At 47.2% G+C, this 21510-nt stretch overlaps 2 protein-coding genes across 2 annotated transcripts; both read left to right on the top strand.

The window, feature by feature from the left end:
* Positions 1-13938: 13938 nt before the first annotated feature.
* On the top strand, positions 13939-15497 carry LOC124665996 (NAC domain-containing protein 68-like). Its single transcript, XM_047203350.1, has 3 exons — positions 13939-14273; positions 14406-14692; positions 14797-15497. The coding sequence occupies exons 1-3, from the start codon at positions 14054-14056 to the stop codon at positions 15244-15246; spliced, it is 957 nt and encodes a 318-aa protein (XP_047059306.1). The 5' UTR covers positions 13939-14053; the 3' UTR covers positions 15247-15497.
* A 4074-nt stretch (positions 15498-19571) lies between these two features.
* LOC124662960 (pentatricopeptide repeat-containing protein At1g09220, mitochondrial-like) lies at positions 19572-21463 on the top strand. The gene is made up of 2 exons (XM_047200732.1): positions 19572-21109; positions 21416-21463. The coding sequence occupies exon 1, from the start codon at positions 19572-19574 to the stop codon at positions 21000-21002; it is 1431 nt and encodes a 476-aa protein (XP_047056688.1). The 3' UTR covers positions 21003-21109; positions 21416-21463.
* The last annotated feature ends 47 nt before the right edge of the window (positions 21464-21510 follow it).

The raw sequence follows: 21510 nt of genomic DNA, 5'->3' as shown, positions 1-21510 counted from the left end.
GCCATGGTGCTTCTAGACTAAAAACAGATCCCGGCGTAAACAGCTCGAAACAAAACACGTCGAAAACACGATATACGGACCTCCAGGGGTCCGGGGATTATATAGCAAAAATTTTCTCGACAAAAGGAAAGTACCGGATCGAACCGTAGTCGGAAAGGGGCGACGGGGCGGCCAAACCCTAGGTCGGCGCGGGCCCTGGCTAGGCCGCGCCGGCCTATGGTGCCACGCCCTCGTGCGTCCTTTCCACTCCGTTTCGAACTCGTAATTTCTCATATTTTCCAAAAACAACAAAAATATAGTTCGGAAAGTAAATTGCGTACTTTTCATTACCAGTACTGTTACCTATTCAAAGTCGAGTTCTGGCGGACCGTCAATTTGTCCTTTGATGAAAGCTTCCGGTGTTTCCACTTGAATAATATCAACATCAACATTATAAGAATCACCCGAGATATAATGCTTGAGTCTTTGTCCATTCACCACTTGCGTAGCATTGCCTTGGAGAGAGCTAATCTTGATTGCTCCCGAGCGATACACCTCCTCGACAACATATGGTCCTTCCCATTTCGAGAGTAATTTCCCCGCAAAGAATCCGAGACGAGACCGATACAATAGGACTTTATCCCCAATATTAAACTCTCTTTGATGATCCTCCTATCATGCCATTTTTTAACTTTTTCTTTAAAGAGTTTAGCATTTTCATAAGCTTCACTTCTCCATTCATCTAGAGAACTTAATTGTAGCAACCTCTTATCACCGGCAAGTTTAGGATCTTTATTTAATTCTCTAACAGACCCTATAAGCTTTGTGTTCTAGCTCTAAAGGTAAATGACAAGCTTTTCCGTAAACCATTTTATAAGGTGACATTCCCATGGGGTTTTTATAAGCAGTTCTATAAGCCCATAGTGCATCCTTCAATTTACTAGCCCAATTCTTTCTAGATTTATTAACGGTTTTCTCGCAAGATAGATTTAATCTCTCTATTTGATAATTCTACTTGACCACTAGTTTGAGGATGATAAGCGGAAGCAATTCTATGATTAATACCATACTTAGCAAGAGTTTTTCTAAAACCTCCATGAATAAAATGAGAACCTCCATCAGTCATAATATATCTAGGCACTCCAAATCTAGGAAAAATAATATCTAAAAGCATTTTTAAAGAGGTCTCACCATCAGCACTTTTTGTAGGTATGGCTTCCACCCATTTAGTAACATAATCAACAAGCAACAAGTATATGAGTGTTACCTTTTGAAGAGGGAAAAGGTCCCATGAAGTCAAATCCCCAACAATCAAACGGTTCAATAACAAGAGTATAATTCATAGGCATTTCATTGCGTCCGGAGATATTACCAACCCTTTGGCATTCATCACAAGATAAAATAAACTTTCTCGCATCCTTGAAGAGAGTTGGCCAATAAAAACCCGATTGTAGAACTTTTTGCGCGGTTCTTTCTCCGGCGTGATGTCCTCCATAAGCACCGCCATGACATTTACTCAATATCTCTTGTTGTTCATATTCGGGAACACATCTTCGCATAATACCATCCACTCCTTCTTTATATAAGTGTGGGTCATCCCGTAAATAATGCCTCAAATCATAAAAGAATTTCCTCCTTTGCCGAGCTGAAAAGGTTGGAGGCAAGTACTTGGAAACAATAAAGTTAGCATAATCAAGCATACCAAGGACCTGTCTCGCGAGCTCACCTTTATCACAGCCAATTGTTCATTTGGAAAACTATCATTAACAGAGAACAGGATCATAAGCAATATTTTCCAATCTAGACAAATTATCAAGCAACAGGATTATCAAGCACCTTTCCTATCTACAATATGTAAATCAAATTCTTGCAAAAGAAGTACCCATCTAATAAGCCTCGGCTTAGCATCTTTCTTTGTCATTAGGTATCTAATTGCAAGCATGATCAGTATGAATAGTAACTTTTGAATCAACAATATAAGATCTAAATTTATCACAAGCAAAGACTACAGCCTAATAATTCCTTTTCAGCTTGTAGCATAATTTCTTTGAGCAGCATCAAGAGTTTTACTAGCATAATGAATAACATTCAGTTTTTTATCTACTCGCTGTCCAAGAACAACGCCTACAAAGAAAATCACTAGCATCACACATAATTTCAAATGGTAAATTCCAATCGGAGGTTCAACTATAGGAGCAGCTTGTTAAGGCTTTCTTAAGAGTTTCAAAAGCTTCCTTACAATCATCATCAAAAACAAATGGTACATCTTTTTGAAGAAGATTAGTAAGAGGCTTTGAAATCTTGGAGAAATCTTTAATAAACCTCCTATAAAACCCAAGCATGACCAAGAACACTACGAATACCTTTAACATCCTCTGATAGGGCATCTTCTCAATTGCTTCAACTTTAGCTCTATCAACTTCAATACCTCTCTCGTAAATTTTATGTCCCAATACAATTCCTTCATTAACCATAAAGTGGCATTTCTCCCAATTAAGAACAAGGTTAGTTTCTTCACATCTCCGCAAAACTTTATCAAGGTTTCGCAAGCAACTATCAAAAGAATTCCCATAAACGGAAAAATCATCCATGAATACCTCTACAATACTTTCACAAAAACCATGAAAAATAGCAGACATGCATCTTTGAAAAGTAGCAGGAGCATTACATAAACCAAAAGGCATACGTCTATAAGCATAAGTTCCATAGGGACAAGTAAAGGTGGTTTTCTCTTGATCTTTAGCTTTAACAAGCAATTTGTGAAAATCCGTAATAACCATCAAGAAAGCAAAAATGAGTATTTTTAGACAATCTTTCTAGCATTTGATCAATAAATGGTAAAGGGTAATGATCTTTCTTAGTAACTTTATTAACTTTTCGAAAATCAATGCACATTCTATACCCTACAACTACTCTTTGAGGAATGAGCTCATCATTATCATTAGGCACAACAGATCATACCTCCTTTCTTGGGAACGCAATGTACAGGACTAACCCATCTACTATCAGCAATAGGATATATAATACCAGCTTCAAGAAGTCGTAATACCTCATTCCTTACCACTTCCTTCATCTTCGGAATTAGACGACGCCGAGGTTCAACAACAGGCTTTGCATCATCTTCCATATTAATAGCATGTTGGCAAATAGATGGAGAAATCCCCTTCAAATCATCAAGAGTATAGCCAATAGCGCCTCGATGCTTCTTCAATATTTCCAATAACCTTTCTTCTTCAAACTCGTAAGCTTAGAACTAATAATAACAGGATATATTTTCTTATCATCAATATGAGCATATTTAAGATTATCGTGTAAAGGCTTTAAATCAAAAACAGGATCTTCCTTTGGTGGCGGTGTTGTACCCAAATCTTCCACCGGTAAATCATGCTTGAGAATAGGTTGGCGAAGAAAAATTTCCTCAAGTTCATCTCTTTCTTTCCTAAAAATTTCACTCTCGCTATCCTCCAAATGTTGCCGCAAAGGATTGTTAGGAACAAGAACAATAGATGCACACCGCTCCATTTTAAAATCATTACTAGGCAAATCAGCTTTATAAGGAGTTTTAGTAAATTTAGAGAAGTTAAACTCATAAGATTCACCAGCAAATTTAGTCAAAATTTTCTCTTTCTTGCAATCTATAATAGCTCCACAAGTATTTAGAAAAGGTCTACCAAAAATGATAGGACAATAATCACTAGCAAGCAGTAACCAAGTACCAAAAAGTCAGCAGGATATTTAATCTTACCGCATAAAACTTCCACATCTCGGACAATACCAATTGGTGAAATAGTTTCTCTATTAGCCACCTGAATAACCACATCAATATCTTCAAGTTCACAAGAATCAATTTCGTGCATAATCTCCGTGTAAAGCTCATACGGAATAGCACTAACACTTGCACCAATATCACATAATCCATAATAGCAATGATCACCAATTTTAACAGTATAGCATAGGAACACTAGCTTGTTTGGGTTTATTAGGATGTGAAACAATATTAGAAGCATCTTCACGTAAAATAATATGACCATCCTCAACATTTTCAAATCACAAGATCTTTAACTATTGCAACAACGAAGTTCAATTTTTATTTGTTCTTCGAGTTCTCTAGGTTTCTTTTCACTTTTATGAACCGCACTATTTATAACAGAGTACTCTTTCATTTTAGCAGTGGAAAGGAGTTTTTTCAATATAAGCTTCAGGAATAACACGATCAGCCAGCTTCAATTACAACACACTTATTAATAGATGAATCAATTTTATCTTTATATGGTTCATGATACTTATCAAAATTCTTCTTAGGCAATTCATAATGAGAGGCAAAAGCTTTATAAAGATTTACAAGCAACTTGGGAATCAAGACCATATGTAGCACTCATATTACGAAATAAATCAAGTATCCATAAAAGCTTCAATGCATTTATAATCATAAATTATACCCGATTCTCTATCCTTGTCGTTCTCCCAACCTTCGCATTTTCTTGGATTCGATCAAGAAGGTCCCTTTTAAACTCTTCTTTGTTGCGTGTAAATGATCCAGTAACAAGAAGTATCCAAGCAAGGTCTTGTCTTGAAAAGAAAGTCTTGCATAGAAATTATAAATAATAACATTACCAGGAAGCTCATGAATGGGGCATTTGAGCATTAAAGACTTCAATCTCCCCAAGCTTGGGCAATACTTTCTCCATCATGAGGCCAAAAATTATATATGCGATTCCGATCCTTATGAATTTCACTTGGAGGATAGAACTTAGAATAAAACCGGGGCACAATATCATTCCATTCAAGAGAATCCCCATTATCCAAGAATTTATACCAATGCGCCGCCTTACCGGACAGCGATAAAGAGAATAATTTCTTCCTCACTTCATCCATAGCAATACCTGCACATTTGAATAACCCGCATAATTCATGCAAAAACAAGTAAATGATCACCGGGTGGACAGCTCCATCCCCTTCATAGCGGTTATCCATAACACGTTCAATAATTTTCATAGGTATTTTATATGGTATCACTTCCTCACCTGGCGCCTCATCTACTACCGTTGCAGTAGTAGTAGATTTCCCAAATAGAAATTGAAGAGAAGATCTCTCCATAATGACTTATGGCAGCAGGCATAAATAAAATCAGCACAACATTAAAGGTTTTCCTTACCAATTCCACTTACCAATAGCGCTTCACTCCCCGGCAACGGCGCCGTAAAATAGTCTTGATGACCCACAAGTATAGGGGTGTATCGTAGTATCTTCGATAAGTAAGAATGTCGATCCCAACGAGGAGCAGAAGGTGTTGACAAGCAGTTTCGATGAAGGATTCACCGTAAATGCTCACGTACAAGTATTCGGGGGTTTTGATGTAACAGTTGAATAAAGTACGAGTATGTAAAGTGCGAGAGTAACAATTGCAGCGAGTGGCCCAATCCTTTTTAGCACAAAGGACAAGCCGGTTTGTTTACTTATAATGACCAAACGTTCTCGAGGACACATGGGATTTTAGTCTAGTGCTTTCGCTACATACGGCTAAATAATCTTCATTGTTATGATAAGTGTTGTGTGGGTGAACCTATGCTAATGTACCGCCCTTCCTAGGACTAAATACATACTTGTGATTATACCCCTTGCAAGCATCCGCAACTACAAGAAAGTAATTAAGAATAAATCTAACCACAGCCTTAAACTCGAGATCCTCGCGATCCCTCCCGCATCGATATACCAACGGGGGTTTAGGTTTCGTCACTCCGGCAACCCCGCAATTAGCAAACGAATACAAGATGCATTCCCCTAGGCCCATAAATGGTGAAGTGTCATGTAGTCGACGTTCACATGACACCACTAGAAGAATAACACCACAACTTAAATATCACACCATTGAATATTACTCAACCATAGTTCACTACTAACATTTAGACTTCACCCATGTCCTCAAGAACTAAACGAACTACTCACGAGACATCATATGGAACATGATCAGAGGTGATATGATGATGAATAACAATCTGAACATAAACTTGGTTCAATGGTTTCACTCAATAGCATCAACAACAAGTATAGATCGATACCGGGAGAGTTTCCCCTATCAAACAATCAAGATCAAACCCAAATTGCTACGGCGGTGACGGTGTCCAGCGGTGATGACGGCGGTGATGATGGTGGAGATGATGATGATGGTGATGGTGATGATGTCCAGCTCGATGTCGGTGACGATGGCGTCGATTTCCCCTCCCGGAGGGAATTTCCCCGGCGGATTCCTCGCCCGCCGGAGAGCTCTTTTCTCTCCGGTGTTCTCCGCCCCGCGAGGCGGCCGTAACTCTTCGTGAGGTACCCTCTCGTGGCTTAGGTCTTCGGGACGAAGGGTTTGGCGAAGAAAAGGAGGCGAAAGGGGTCGTGGGCCCCTCACACCACATGGCGGCGCGGCCAGTGGCCCGGGCCGCGCCGCCCTAGGGTGTGGGCCCACCCCGGCTCCTCCCGGCTCCTCCTTCCGGCTTCCTTCGTCATCTTGAAAAATAGGATTTTTGGTATAATTTCCTTCCACAGCTTGATCTTCCGAAATATTGCGTTCCGACGGTGCTTTTTCCAAGCAGAATCCCGGCTCCGGTGTTCGATCCTCCAATAATGATGAAACATGCAAAATAGATGAAATAACATAAGTATTGTGTCCCAATATGAAATATATCAATGAATAACAGCAAATTATGATATAAAATAGTGATGCAAATTGGACGTATCAGTTACCTCTGGAGGTGGATGATCGGCATCAAAAGGAGTGTACGGAGACATTAAAGGGATCGAGTCTTCTTGGCTGAAGAAAGTGAGGCGACGGACTTCATCGAGCAGTTCTTTTTCGACAGTTCGGCGGCGTTAATTCTGGTTTTATCCTTTGGACCCGAATACAACCACATTGGGCGAATTCTAGCCATAAGCCGGTTGGACTCGACGTTTCAGAAACACTGCCGCTACCTCAGTACCAACCATGGTTTGGCCATCAGCTTCTTTAATCCGAAGAAATCTGGCAAACAATTCGTCGGCTGCTACTTTTTCGTCGAGAGAAAGAATATTTTTCCAGGAACTCTTAGGTTTGGCTTCAAGGACGTCGACAAAGCGAGGAAGTTGAGATTCGGGTGACAAGGAATCCTTGGCGTAAAACCACTTCAATCTCCACCCTTGCACAGACTCTCTCATTGGGAAGTTGAAGTAGTTGACATCCGAATGGGCTACAAATCTCACTCCTCCGGTGACAAAAGACCCGTTACTACTGCTGTATCTCTTCACATAGAAAATCTTTTTCCACAACCCGAAATGAGGCTCAACGCCCAAATATGCTTCGCAGAGGGTGATAAACACAGCAACGTGGAGGATTGAGTTGGGAGTGGGTTGCCATAGTTGGATTTCGTAAGTTCGCAAGAGATGAAGGAGAAATTCGTGAACGGGAAGCGAAAGACCTCGATATAAGAACGACAAGAACATCACGGTAAAACCAGCAGGGGGATTAGGTCGAGAAATCGCACCTAGAAAGATCACATTCCCCTCATCGAAGGAGATCAATCCCAGGCTTCGGGATCTCTTCTCGTCACGCCTGGTGACGGTCGAAGCTATCCAATCTCCGGGCCTGGCTACTGAGCCTGGCGGCGCCAGCGGCGCCGGAGTTGGGGGAGGAGCGCTTGGAGCACCCTCCTTCGGGGGAATCAAGGAAGATTTGGCGGCGGTGCCTCCGCTCGTAGAGCTGGCGGCGGCGCTAGGGTTCTTCTTCTTCACCATCGCAAGATCCGGGAAAAGCTAGGAAGCAGTGGTGGCGGCGCGAGCAGTTGTGAACGGAAGAAGAGGAAGAACAGCGAAGGGATGAATGAAGGAAAAGATTAGGGATTTTCCATCTCATTGGGAAACTTAAGGAAGGCCTCGTATTGTCAGTGGGCCTTTTTTCCAGTTAATGGTTGCGGAAATCGAGGAGATGCCTCGCTAACCGTGTAAGAGGAGCAGGAATTGCTCGAAAACAGGGCTGACAGGTCGCGTCTTATCAGTCAAAATTAAGGGGACATAAAAAACGTCATCAATGACGTCATGAGGAATGATTGCATACGAAGAGATAAGAAAGTATCGGGTGGTCAACTTGAGCCTACGCACGGATTGCGAGCATCCGCACCTAGGCTCGGGGGCTACTCCCATCGGGAGCGCTGGCGCGCACCCGATAGAATAAAGATTCAAAGGAAAAACGTGACTCGAGTCTGCACCCGAACGTAAGCGCCCGTGCTCAGACTCGGGGGCTACTCCCATCGGGAGCGCGGAACGCGCACCCGATAAAACTTTTTTCGCACTCCAGGATCATGCCCGGGGACTTGATTCTGTGTAGGGTAACGTTGTTTTGCCATCGGCAGTTAACCAACAAAAGTTGGGCACGTTATTCATTATCCTTTGCATAAAGAAAATGTATCGGATGGTCTATGAAGGCTTGCAGGAAAAAAACTTCGACAGAAGAAGATGCTCGAGTGGTACAACTTGAGTCTACGCACGGATTGCAAGCATCCGTACCTAGACTCGGGGGCTACTCCCATCGGGAGCGCTGACGCGCACCCGATAGAAGATAGAAGAAAGGCAAGAATAATCGAGGAAAAGAACTTCGGAAGAAAACGTGCTTTAGTCTCTACCCGAACTATGTTCGGCTAGATACTCGGGGGCTACTGACGTGGGCATTACCCTTCGGGCAACCAATATTGCTCTACCCTACACGGTCCAACTGGAGGCCCATGAAGGTACCCGATGGCAAGATGGGTCACTAGGACGGTGCGGCGGAAGATTACTTGGAGTATAATACACGGAAGAAGCCGAGCAAGGAAAGATTGGAGATAGATCTATTGTAAACCTACTCGTACTCGATTAGACCTCTCGGGACCTGGCCACCTATATAAATGCCAGGAGAGGGGCTATCGAGGGAACAATCAATCTTAGCAATCTTAGCCAACAGAAGCCTAGAACTAGGTTACCCTAGCAATTAGCTATCTCGACGAGATCACAGCCGAACTATTCGGCACCCCATTGTAACCTCGTTTTCATCATAATCAAGAACGGACAGGCAGGACGTAAGGGTTTTACCTCATCGAGGGCCCCGAACCTGGGTAAATCGCTCTCCCCGCTTGTCTGTGAACCGATGTCTCGTGTCAGCTTGCAGGATTCCATCAACCCTAAGCCCCTATCGGAGAGCATTGCCGAGGAGCACCCTCGACACTGTGGGACACCATCCGACAAATCTCAGGTAACTTTCCTAAGATAAAAAAGAGTACTACAAAGCTCATAAGGGCATGTACAATGGGATGATGTCAGTCTTCCCTTAGAGCCGCCACGTAGGATATTTGCTGAGTTGGAGGAGAGAGAATAGAGAAAGAGAAGGTTGCCTTCCCTTAGCTAAGGGATGATCCCTTGGAAAATAGGAGAAGACAATTTGCTCCATTGTACCGCATGTCTTCCCTTAGCAGCCTATTTTCCTACCAAAATTAATTGATTCCCATTAATTGCAAGAGATAACACAATGAGACGATGCATTGTATACGTTATGGTTAGTGTCCTCTCTAGATGATGTGGATAGCTAAGAGAAGACGTGTCTTCTCTACCATTGTACATGCCCTAACAAATCTGTTAAATTAAGGAAAAATTTGCATCTAAAAAAAGGAATGTTTTGCAGCCGGAGACTACTGCAGCACGCGGGCTATACTTTCCGCCTATGTAAAACGAAAGCGCAGTATAATCTACTGTGGTGTCCATCGCTTTCCCACCGGCATTTCTCTTTCCGCGGGATATGATCGAGCTGCCTGTCCGTCCTTTTCTGCCGCAATGTCGTAGCATAGTCTAGTCCAGGAGGAATGAGAAAACATCGGCTGTCGACAAGGCGCTATCCAGCTATATGGCCGACCCCAACAACAACTACCGGAGGATTTGCTCGCCATCCCACCGTTGCGGCTCGATGCGCACCCAGCTAAGGTCCAGGTTCGGTGCACTTCGACGGCATCCACCCAGGATAAATTTTTTTTTTTGCAGCACCCAGGATATACAGTATATGGCACGTGCAGATTGGAGCCAAGTTATTTCTCGGTAGGTTACAGATAGGAGGAGTTGGGAGGAGATACACCTGCTCTAGCTGTCTGTGACCGGGTAAAATAAATGGCGGTACTAGGTTAGCTCAGTATGAACGGTCCATGCTTGCCTGCTTGGCATAATCCCCTTGAATTGTTAAATCTCGTGATGTTCCGAGCATATCCTTCTGTCGATCTGTCGGCATGGGATCGATAAAAACCGCTTCTATGCACGTAGAAACAGCTTGTCTAATGTTAAAATATATATATACTCATTCTGTAATACGGAGTAAGTAATTTTGGTCTTAGTTTTAGTGCTTTCTATCTTCATATTACTTGTCATTACTATGGATACATCTAAAATTAAAATATGTCTAGATGCATCTTTATCAAAAGCAATTACTAGTATGAGCATGAGAGAGTACGTGTCTTGGTTTTAGTAGGGATGGCACCCACAGGGTATTGGTGGAGTCAGCCCGTCCCCTCCGATCTCGCCTGTCACCTATACTTATATCAATCAATTGATATAATTTTCTTTCAATACCCATCATGCAACAGAATAAATGGGTACCAACAGGTTAAATCATCCAATTATAATGAATAAATAAACTAAGCAAAAAAAAAGTTGTAAACACCAAAGTGTAACCATAATTTTAAAACCACCACACATTATAAACATCGACATGTACTTATGAATAGCAGCATATTACAGACAATAACACTTTCTCGTAAACAAAAAACGCTTAATCGTAAACATCAACACACCAAGATGTGATCACGTAAAGATGATATGGACTAGGATAGTCACAAGACGAGAGGTGAAGCGATCCTAACTAGCTAGGGGCCTAATCCGAACTAACCTACGAGCGATAGTGGAACTAGGAAAAAGCGTGAAGTTTTGCCCAACTACGTGAATGCGTGACTAGGGCAAAACTCGGGCCGGGTCGGGCTTGCACTTCGGGCTGGGCTCGGGTTTGATTTTTGAGCCCGAACATCGGGCCGGTCCGGGCTTGGGCTTGCAATTTTTGCTATTTGGGCAAGGTTTGGGCCGGGCTTTTGCCAATTCGGGCCGGGTTTGGGTTCTATTTATAGGCCCGACGATCGGGCCAGGATGGGTACGGGTTGGGCCAGGCTTTTGCCAGTTCAGGCCTGGTTCGGTCTCGATTTATAGACCCGACGGTCGGGTCGGGCCAAGTTTAGGCTTGACATTTTACCTTCGGGCTTTTTCGGGCCTGGCCCAAAACCCGGCCCGGCCTGAGTTTTGCCCAGGTGTAGGAGAAACTAAGTACGATAGAGTATTACGGAGGCCCCATTTGTCAAATTATGGACAGGTACATGGTACACAAGTATTAATTCTACGGTGTCATACCCGTAGCTAGTCTACCAGATGGGTAACTCATTTCGGGTAGTTTTTATTTATCCCATACCCGTAATGTGACGGGGGTTTTACCCGCTAGGTACGCCGGTAACGAAGTTTTAGTTTGAATTTGAACTGAAAGCGTAGCAAGAATTATGCAGGGGATGGAGAAGGCTGAAAGGAAAACAATAGCGGCATGTTTGAAGATGTTTACTTTAATTACCATTAGGGTGATCTCAAGTGTGAAACGCTGTTCCTTACTTTCTTTCCCGGAGTAGACTCATGTCCCATGGCGAACGTTTCTCCACAAGAAAAAAAAACCCATAAGCACGGTCGAGAAACTTACATGTGTCCTCCTTTTCCATTTCGCACACGTGACGCAAATGAGCGGTCGAGGACGAGAGCAATGAGCATAGCATGCATTGACGATCATGCCCTGTAGACGATCAGGATCACATGTTATGTGAGACGGCCGATGACCAGCTCGCGCTCACGCACGCACGCAGGCGCCCCGCCATTCGCCGAGCCGCCGCCCGCCCCGCCGAGGTTGTACTACGTGCATTTTCCGCCCGGCTGTCGCGCAGCAGCTGCTATCTATACCTAATAATAAAGGAGCTAAGGTTTCTGCCAAATTTTTCGTCCAACTTTTTACTGGACCATTTTACCCTCCCACCAAATCGCATAATACGGCCATATGCCACCGTACCGGTTCGTTTGTTTTGTTTCCTCCGGCTTCTTCTTCCCGAACGATCCCCTCCTCCACTCGCACACATGCCCCAGTAGAAACGCGGCCGACGATCCCCAATTCCTAACTTCACGCTACCAAATTTCTCTCCGTAGAATTGGATTCCTATGCTCCTACTCCCGATTAGATGCTACCGGCTCCGTTCGCTCAAGCATCTCCAGTGCCTTGGTCAATGGTCACCCTCCCCACATCGTCCCGTGGCTGGCTACTACCTCGCCGCTGCTTTGCTCTGGAGCGGCTGCGGAAGAACGGTGAGGAGGCCACGACGAGGCCCCACGCTCTTCAGGTGGGGGCGGTGTGGACGAGCGTCGCGATGCAGCACGGACGAACATCGCGACGGAGGGGACAGGGGAGGAGGAAGATCTCGAGCAAGTGATCCCCACCGACGGAGTGGATGGTGGCGACCGGTGAAAGTAGGTACCTGCTCCGGCGACGGTGCGCCGTCACAGTCAGTCCATGGCGGTGTCTCGTGCAGGGGATACATGCGCAGTGAGGCATGCGTTGACTGGCCAAATGCGTGCTGCAGCAGCCGCCGAACAAGGACGACGCGGCCGACGAGCCCAAGCATCAGAGCTGGGACAGCGAGCGGCGCCGAGCGCTGAGCTCCAGAACGTGAACAACCGGCGGCGCGGAGCGCTACGATGGTGGAATTCAGTTTTCGGATCGGGATGCCAATTTCAGATGCGGGTTCCGCTGGCTCCTTGCATAGGCAGAGCAAAGATTATCTTCTCTTTTTTCCTTTTTTTTATTATCAAAAGGTTCGTTCGGATTGTTTTTTTTTTAGCAAAGACGTTCGGGTTAGCTTGTTCCGTCGGTCCCGTCGCTGGCTCGCTGCGAGCGTCGTTCCTTGAGCCAGCGATCGCTGTGGGACGGCTTTGTTCATACGAGCGACTTGGCGTTGCGGCCTGCGCGCTGGACATGAGATCCTTCATCCTTGGGACAAGCTGCGGCAGGTCCAAAGCAAGCAGGGGTGCCACGCGTGGTTTTTTTAATCAAATAAATAGTCCCACCTCGCTATTTAAAATCGAGTCCAGCCTGTTTATATACGTAGACGCCTGGGAAACCAACAAGAAATAGCACAGTTGGCAAAACTACTCAATGAAAGATTCTACTACAACCCATGGAAGGTGTAGAGTGCAAGCCTGAACCAGCTATGCAAAGAGGGACCGCCTGAACAGACATGACTCTAAGGGAAGCGAAGGAAGGGCCGACGCTGATGAACCACAACGAAGCCTTACATCAAACGGGAGCGGGATAGATGTGACAGAAAGGAACATGGCCCTATGTGATGGCCATAATTAAACGGGAATTCCTTGACATGGAAGAGACAAGAAGGGAAGGAAGGGCAGACGCTGATGAACCACAACGAAGCCTTACGTCAAACGGGAGCGGGATATATGTGACAAAAAGGAACATGGCCATAACTAAACGGGAATTCCTTGACATGGAAGAGGCAAGAGAGGTCAACCGGGGAGGCAGTTATTGGCGGCGCAAAGAGCTGATGATGCAGTACTATCCGTGAAATATATTTTTCTCTTCCGGTGCAACGCACGGGCACTTTTGCTAGTATAATATAAAAAAAACAAATACTCTCTTTTGACCCTTCCGTCCCTTTCGTGGGAGCCGTCGCGGGGGTCAAAGCCTTGTCCACCAGCCGAACCTTCGAGGCAGGCGCAGGCGCGGCCGTCCTGATCCGGAGCCCACGAGCAGACACGCGCGGGCCCACGGTCGGCCCACGTGCCTCGGGCCCGGTATATAGCCGCCTTGGTGGCCAAGGAAGCCAGCACGCCGATTAGATAGCACCGAAAGCCTAGAAGGCGGTACCAGCTGCGGCAGCCGCCTTTCGAACCAGGACAGAGCACGAGGGATTTTCTCTCTGGAAGGTGGTGGTGGACACGAGGCGTTCGCTGGAAGATGATGGCAATTGTGAAGGCCGAGCCGGCGATGGCGGCGGAGGGCAGCGGGCGGAGGGACGCGGAGGCGGACCTCAACCTGCCGCCGGGGTTCCGGTTCCACCCCACGGACGAGGAGCTCGTCGTGCACTACCTCTGCCGGAAGGTGGCCGGCCAGCCGCAGCCCGTCTCCATCATCGCCGAGGTCGACCTCTACAAGTTCGATCCATGGGATCTGCCTGGTACCTGCTTCTCGCTCCCAATTCTCATCAATTCCCCTGCTTTCCTTTTCCGTTTCGCACCATGTGTTTGCGCGTGGATGGGTTCAGACTTCAGAGCGAATGCGCTAACTTTTCTTCTTCGTGTTCGCGCAGAGAGGGCGCTGTTCGGGAACCGGGAGTGGTACTTCTTCACGCCGCGGGACCGCAAGTACCCCAACGGCTCGCGCCCCAACCGCTCCGCGGGCACCGGCTACTGGAAGGCCACGGGCGCCGACAAGCCCGTGCCGTCCAGGGACAGCGGCGGCAGGACGGTCGGCATCAAGAAGGCGCTCGTCTTCTACGCCGGGAGGGCGCCCAGGGGGGTCAAGACGGACTGGATCATGCACGAGTACCGCATCGCCGAGGCAGACCGCGCGCCAGGCAAGAAGGGATCACTCAAGGTAATTCACACAGCCCCTCCTCCCTTTCAATAATTCCCCAGGTAACCATCTCAATTTCTCTGCATTGATCGATGCTGACTCTCTCTTCCACCTCTGCTATGCAGCTGGACGAGTGGGTGCTGTGCCGCCTCTACAACAAGAAGAACAACTGGGACAAGGTGAAGGTGGAGCAGGACATGCCCGCCGTGGCGGCGCCGCACCACCACAGACAGAACGGGGAGGTCATGAACCCACTGGTGGCCACCCAAGCCTTATCAGACAGCTTCCAGACGCACGATTCCTCGGACATCGACAGCGCCACCGCCCTGCCGCAGCAGCACGGCTTCAGCAGGGACATGGCGTCGCAGGGGCAGGCCATGGTGACGGTCAAGGAGGACAACGAGTGGCTCACGAGCCTCAGCATGGACGACCTGCAGTCCTGCTACCCAAGCCAGTTCGGGCAGATGGTGAATCAGGCGGCCGCGCCTTGGCAGGACGTCGGCAGCAGCGGCTACCTGCAGTCGATGACTTCGCCGCAGATGAGGATGTGGCAGACGGTCATGCCACCCTTCTGATGAGATGGAACAAGAGGAAGAGCAGAGACATCCTGTAAATAAGAAGAGGGGGGATAGATAATTACTTAAATGATGAACTATAAGGAGAGATTAAGTTAAGGATTAGAAATTTGGCGAAGCATGATTCTGCAACCTGTGGTGGTAGGTCTGTAGTATGTATTCTTTGGTTTTGATCTAGGCATTTGGTATCCGGCGGAAACATCTCCTTTTTTGTCCTCATAATCAAACTAAATTATTCAACCCCTGACCAATCGATAAGTGCATGATCGATTACTGCGAATTGTTTCTCAGTTGGTATTTCAGTTTTTTACCCCCTTCATCATCTTTTCAACCAAAAAAGATCTTTGGTGTTACTCGAAATTTTGTGGTACAGTGATTTCAGATATTGACATAATGGTAAAACGTTCAGTGCATACATGAGCAGACTGCGACTGGACTACCACGCAGCTGTCAGTTAAAGCTGGGATGTGGCCGTGCACTATGTTAGTCTGTGTCATGAGTCATACGAGTTAGCGACGCTTGCAGCCCTACAGCTATAAGATGCCATGAAAATGACAGTGAGCACTAGTATGACAAGCATGGCTCGGATGGCTGTAGGTTCTACAGAGAAAGTAAGTTGTTTTCCCCATAACTGTGTCCACTATCTGTCATCGTCTTAACAACAAAACTTTAAAGCAACTTGCGTCTACTACTCGATATTCATCGAGACTGGGCTATGTAGCACCAACGTTTAGGATATATCAAGTGACAGCTGACAAATCAAGGCACTTGATATTAGCAGGACTATCCTCTAGGATGTTACAGAAAGGTCTTAATAAAGATCGCATGCAAAGATAAGTTCATGACCATATTATCATTGGTTTGAACGAATCCACTGGCTGCGCGGCTTTATTGAAGCCACAGTATAGCAGAGAAAAGAACAGCTAACTGAATAGATATAACTGAAATTCAGGTAAACTCTCACCTCAGAATGAACAGATGCATTGATTACTAACAAGCTGGCGGCAAACCGCCTCATCTTCGATCCAATGTGCTCTTGTAGCTGGATTGTTAGCATGCACATGCACTAAATTAATGATATCAGAAAGGTTGCGATTTCAGTATAAGAAAAGGTTGCAATGGCTCAACGGCAGAAAGACAAGAATTTATGATGCTGCTTTTTCAAGAAGAAAATTATGACATACAACTTCACACAGCTGCAGATCTTCCACGGTCATATAGAGGTTATATATATGAGAATATGCCAGAAGACGCTGTACAAACGGAATTTCTGTAAGCCTGAAACATATGAAATCAAATATTAAAATGGTGGACACTGGTTATACATTGTGAACCAATAAGTAAAACATGTAGTCAGTATTACCCGCTTTATCAAAGAAGTCAATATAACACAGTACAAGCTACAAAAGATGGAATGCAGCAAGTAATGCCTATCGAAGTTTAAACAGGTTAAACAAATGTTACACTTTCTAATTCCAGTCAACAGCCAAGAAATATATTAAAGGTTGCACTTTCAAACACCAAGTTTAAACAGACGTTGCACTTTCTAATTCCAGTTGACGCCCAAATGATCTATTGAGAATGTAAATAAACTGGGGAAACATATTACTATGGTGAATAGCCAGAATCTTATTTGTGACTAAATAATTTCTCTCCAACTTATCTAGGCTGGCTGCAAACCGCCCCATCTTCGATCCAGTGTGCTCTTGTAGCTGGATTATTAGTATGCACATGCACTAAATCAATGCTATCAGAAAGATTGCAAGGTTTCAGTGGCAGAAAGAGAATAATATATGATGGTGGTTTGTCAAGAAAAAAATATAACTTCACACAGCTGCAGATCTTGAACATTATATATATGATGGTGGTTTGTCAAGAAAACAAATATAACTTCACACAGCTGCAGATCTTGAATGCTATAGAGGTTATTATATATATGAGAACATGCCAGCAGGCACTGCACAAACGGAATTGCTGTAAGCTTGAAGTATAAGTATTGGAAAAAAATTATGTTGAGAACTTGAGATCTGAAACATTTTAAATCAAGTATTAAAATGGTGGACATTGATTAATTATACATTGTCAACGAATAATTAAACATGTAGTCAGTAAATAAAGAATACAACAAGTGATTATGCCTATCCAGGTTTAGCAGGTTAAATAAAGGTTGCACTTTCTAACTCCAGTCAACAACCAAGAGATCTATTGAGAATCTAAATAAAGGTTCCACTTTCTACTACCAGTCGACAGCCAAGAAATATATTAAAGGTTATACTTTCAAACACCAAGTTTAAACAGAGTTTGCACTTTCTAATTCCAGTTGACGCCCAAATTATGTATTGAGAATGTAGATGACTGGGGAAACATACTACTACGGTGAATACTCAGAATCTTATTTCTAACTAACTAAATAATTTCTCTCCAGATTATCTAGCAGTTACTCCACCAAAACATCTTCTGTGTTTCTTCTCGTCGATCAATTTCAAAGGATCTTCATCTTTACCACTCTCTGCGAGTTACTTTGAGAGACACAGAACCACCTCTTGAGCCAACAGCAGCTGACGCCTTGGCAAGCTCTCGTCCTGCAAGCCACGCCTGTATCATTGATTCAGTCTTCTCCTCCGGTGGAAATCCCTTGGCTTTCATCTCCTCATAATACTTTGCTGCCTCCTCTAGCTTCCCGTTCAAGAACAACCCATGTATCAACACAATGTACGCACTCCGATCAGGGCTCAGCCCGTTCGCAGGCATCGCGTTCCACAGTTTTTCCACGCTGTCATGCTGCTTCCACCGACAGAACTTCCTGATCAACATAATGTAAGTGTCAATCTCCGGCTCGCAGTGCATAGTCTTCATCTTATCCAGCAGCTCAAACACCTCAGTGGGGCTCGTAGCCACATCAAACAATGCATGGAACGTCCTCACTGACGCCGGTAGCCCCCTTCCGACCATCTCATCGAACATTTCCCTTGCCTCCTTGATCTTGCGGGCTTTGCAAAGAGGCTTGATGAGGGAGTTGTAAGTGGCCGTGTCCGGCGCAACCCCTTTCTCCTCCATGCTCCGGACAAGCGCCCTCGCCTCGTCCACGCACTGTCCCTTAGCGAGCTTGTGCACGACCGCGTTGTAAACTTTCCGGTCCGGCACAACGCCAGCGTCCTTCATGCGGTTAAACAGCTTCAACACCGTGTCCAAGCTCCCGGCCCTCGAGAAGCACGAGATCATGCTGCCGTACGACACCACGTCCCTCTCGACGCCCCGGGCCTCCATGGCGGTCCAGAACCGCTTGGCCTCCCGCGCGCTGCAGGCCGCGCCGCACCACCCGTTGAGCACGATGTTGAAGCTCTTGGTCTGGAACGGGAACTCCGCCTCGCTGGACAGGAGCAGGTGCTCGGCGTCCTTCACGTTCTTGTGCCGGCAGAGGGCGCCGAGCAGGCCGTGGAACTGCGCGACCCCCGGCTCGAAACCGAACGTCGGGAGCGAGCGGAAGGCCGCGATGGCGCTAGCCACGTCGCGCGCGGCGCAGTAGCGGCGGACGAGCAGGAGCACCGCGCGCGGGGACGCGAGGGACCTGCGCCGCATTTCGTCGAGCAGGCCCCGCGCGTCGTCGAAGCGGCGGTGCCGGGCCAGGATGGCGAGCATGGAGTGGCACGCGTGGCGGCCGGGGGTGTAGTCGGGACGCGCGGACGCCCAGCGGAAGGCCGCGTGCGCGGCGGCGTAGCTGTTGCGGAGGCGGGAGAGCGCCGCCACCACGAGCGTCTCGGAGGGCGCGGCGCCGCACTGCTGCAGGAGGTCTCTGGCACGCGCGGCGTCCAAGTGGGAGCCCTCGGCCGCCGCGACGACGGCGTCCACGCCGCGGGACACGTCCGGCGGGAGCTGCTGCTGGTCCGGGAAGGAGAAGGGGTCATCCTCTCCCTCGCTCTCGCCGCCGCCGCCGCCGTCGGCACCGGGTTCCCGCCAAGTGGAGAGACGCGAGGCTCTGAGCGGGAGGAGCGGCCGGCAGAATCCGGGGGAGGAGAGGCGCGTGATTGCTCCGGCGAGAACTCTGCGCAACATGGAGGAGGAGCGAGGAGTGATTTGTGTCAACACAACAATGTAAAGACAAGCAGAGCACAAGCGTAAAGTAAACTGTTTGTTTCTTCTTGGCGCTGGAGAGGGAAGCCAAGGGCGATTTGCAGTGAAGCCGCTGCGAGCGACCTTCACTCTAGACAAGGTATGCAGAGATGGCCTCGCTCGATTGCACTATCATTCATTCAGGTGACGTCGTCTAGGTAGACAACAGCGGCGTTGGGTAGGGTTTAAGGAAGACCAGCTAGCCACCTCCGGCCATGGCACGATTCTCCCCCCACTTCTCGCGGCAGGGAAGCCCGCCCCTCCACCCCGCCGCCGCAGCCACCGCCGCGCACGTCCACAGCCTACTCACCCTCCTCCTAAAGCACCAATCCGCTCGTCGCCCGCTCCTCCAGATCCACGCCCAGCTCGTCGCCCACCAGGTGTTCGACCGGCGTCCCACGCCATGGCACACCCTCCTCAAGTCCTACTCCCGCGGCCCCTTCCCGCAGGAGGCGCTGCACCTCTTCAGACACTCCCGCCGGCACGCGACCTCCAACACCTACGCCTTCACCTTCGCCCTCGGGGCCTGCACCAGGCTGGCATGGCCACATGCCACCCGGCAGCTGCACGGTCTTCTAATCCGGAACGGGTTCGCGTTCCACGCCCACGTGCACACCGCCCTCGCCAGCGCGTACCTCGCGTGCGGGCGCCTGGCCGACGCCCGGACGGCGTTCGACGAGATGCCGGCGAAGAACGCGGTCTCCTGGAACGTGATGGTCACCGGGCTCGCTGGGCGCGGCGAGGTCGAGCACGCCAGGCTGCTCTTCGACCGGATGCCGTGTAGGAACGTTGTCTCGTGGACCGGGATGATAGATGGGTACACGCGGTCTTCTCGCCATGCGGAGGCCGTCGGTCTCTTCCGCCGCATGATGGCGGAAGGCGTTAGCCCGAGCGAGATCACCGTTTTGGCGGTTGTGCCTGCGATAACCGGTATTGGAAGGGTTCTTTTGGGCGAGGCCCTGCATGGCTTTTGCGAGAAGACGGGTCTTCTCGTGCTGGATGTCCGAGTCGGGAACTCGCTCATAGACTTGTACGCCAAGATCGGGTCGATACGGAACTCGCTGAAGGTGTTCGACGAAATGATGGGCAGGAGAAACTTGGTGTCGTGGACATCGATAATTTCGGGTTTCGCGATGCACGGGTTGTCAGCTGAGGCAGTTGAGCTGTTTGCGGAGATGAGAAGAGCAGGCATCGCACCCAACAGGATCACTTTCTTGAGCGTTCTCAATGCTTGCAGCCATGGAGGGCTCGTGGAGCAAGGGGTCGCGTTTTTCAAAAGCATGGTTTACGAGTACAATATAAATCCGGAGATCAAGCATTTCGGGTGTGTCATAGACATGCTAGGTAGGGCTGGACGGTTATGTGAGGCTGAGCAAGTAATAGGTGGGTTGCCTATGGAGGTTAATTCGGTCGTGTGGAGGACACTGCTGGGTTGCTGCAGTAAGTATGGAGAAGTGGAGATGGGAGAGAGGGCGATGAAGAGGATACTAGAAATAGAAACAGAATCTGGGGGTGATTTTGTGGTGGTATCCAATATGCTTACTGAGCATGGTAGGTTTAGTGACGCTGAAAGAGCACGGAAGCTAGTAGATGAGAGGAATGCTGTTAAGGTTCCTGGGCTTGCTTTGGTTGGTGCGAGCCAATAAGTTAGAACCAAATCGTGGGAAGAAGCTCTCACAGTTGAAGAATATTTGTTCCATTACTAGAATTATATCTCCCTGTATACTACCAAATGTGATCTCCCTACTTTATGGTGGGTACATTCTGCTCTTTTACCTTTTATATTTCATGCAGAGTTAACATAGTAACAAATAATTCAGTTTCTTTCTTCTTCGCTGATGAATGATTGTTGAATGATAAGTATAACCTTTGTTTTAAACACAACCATGTCCTTATCCACTCTTTGCATTTTAATGAATGTGAATAAGCATCAACATCATATGCTTGTGTGTTCCACATTCAAAAGGACCAGCTTACAGTATTATCTTTTGTCGCTTTTGTACTAATTTGCAGTATTATGTTCTGTTGCTGTTTCGCTTATCTTGTTAATCCCTCGCAGGAAGCACATGTGTTGAATGGGAAGTGCAGTGCTGCTTTTCCCCTCGCTGGCCCAGAGTTCATGGGAAAATCAAGTTTCTTTTCAGCATTGTGATC

The sequence above is a fragment of the Lolium rigidum genome, chromosome 6, assembly GCF_022539505.1.
Source record: "Lolium rigidum isolate FL_2022 chromosome 6, APGP_CSIRO_Lrig_0.1, whole genome shotgun sequence".
NCBI classification, from domain to species: Eukaryota; Viridiplantae; Streptophyta; class Magnoliopsida; order Poales; family Poaceae; genus Lolium; species Lolium rigidum.
This window is presented reverse-complemented; position numbering and strand designations above follow the sequence as displayed.

Excerpts from the sequence above, each read along its gene's own strand:
- LOC124665996 (XM_047203350.1), top strand. The coding sequence starts at position 14,054 with ATGATGGCAATTGTGAAGGCCGAGCCGGCGATGGCGGCGGAGGGCAGC. Across the intron at positions 14,274-14,405 it reads CGATCCATGGGATCTGCCTG|AGAGGGCGCTGTTCGGGAAC; the intron begins GTACCTGCTTCT and ends GTGTTCGCGCAG. Across the intron at positions 14,693-14,796 it reads GCAAGAAGGGATCACTCAAG|CTGGACGAGTGGGTGCTGTG; the intron begins GTAATTCACACA and ends TCTGCTATGCAG.
- LOC124662960 (XM_047200732.1), top strand. The coding sequence starts at position 19,572 with ATGGCACGATTCTCCCCCCACTTCTCGCGGCAGGGAAGCCCGCCCCTC.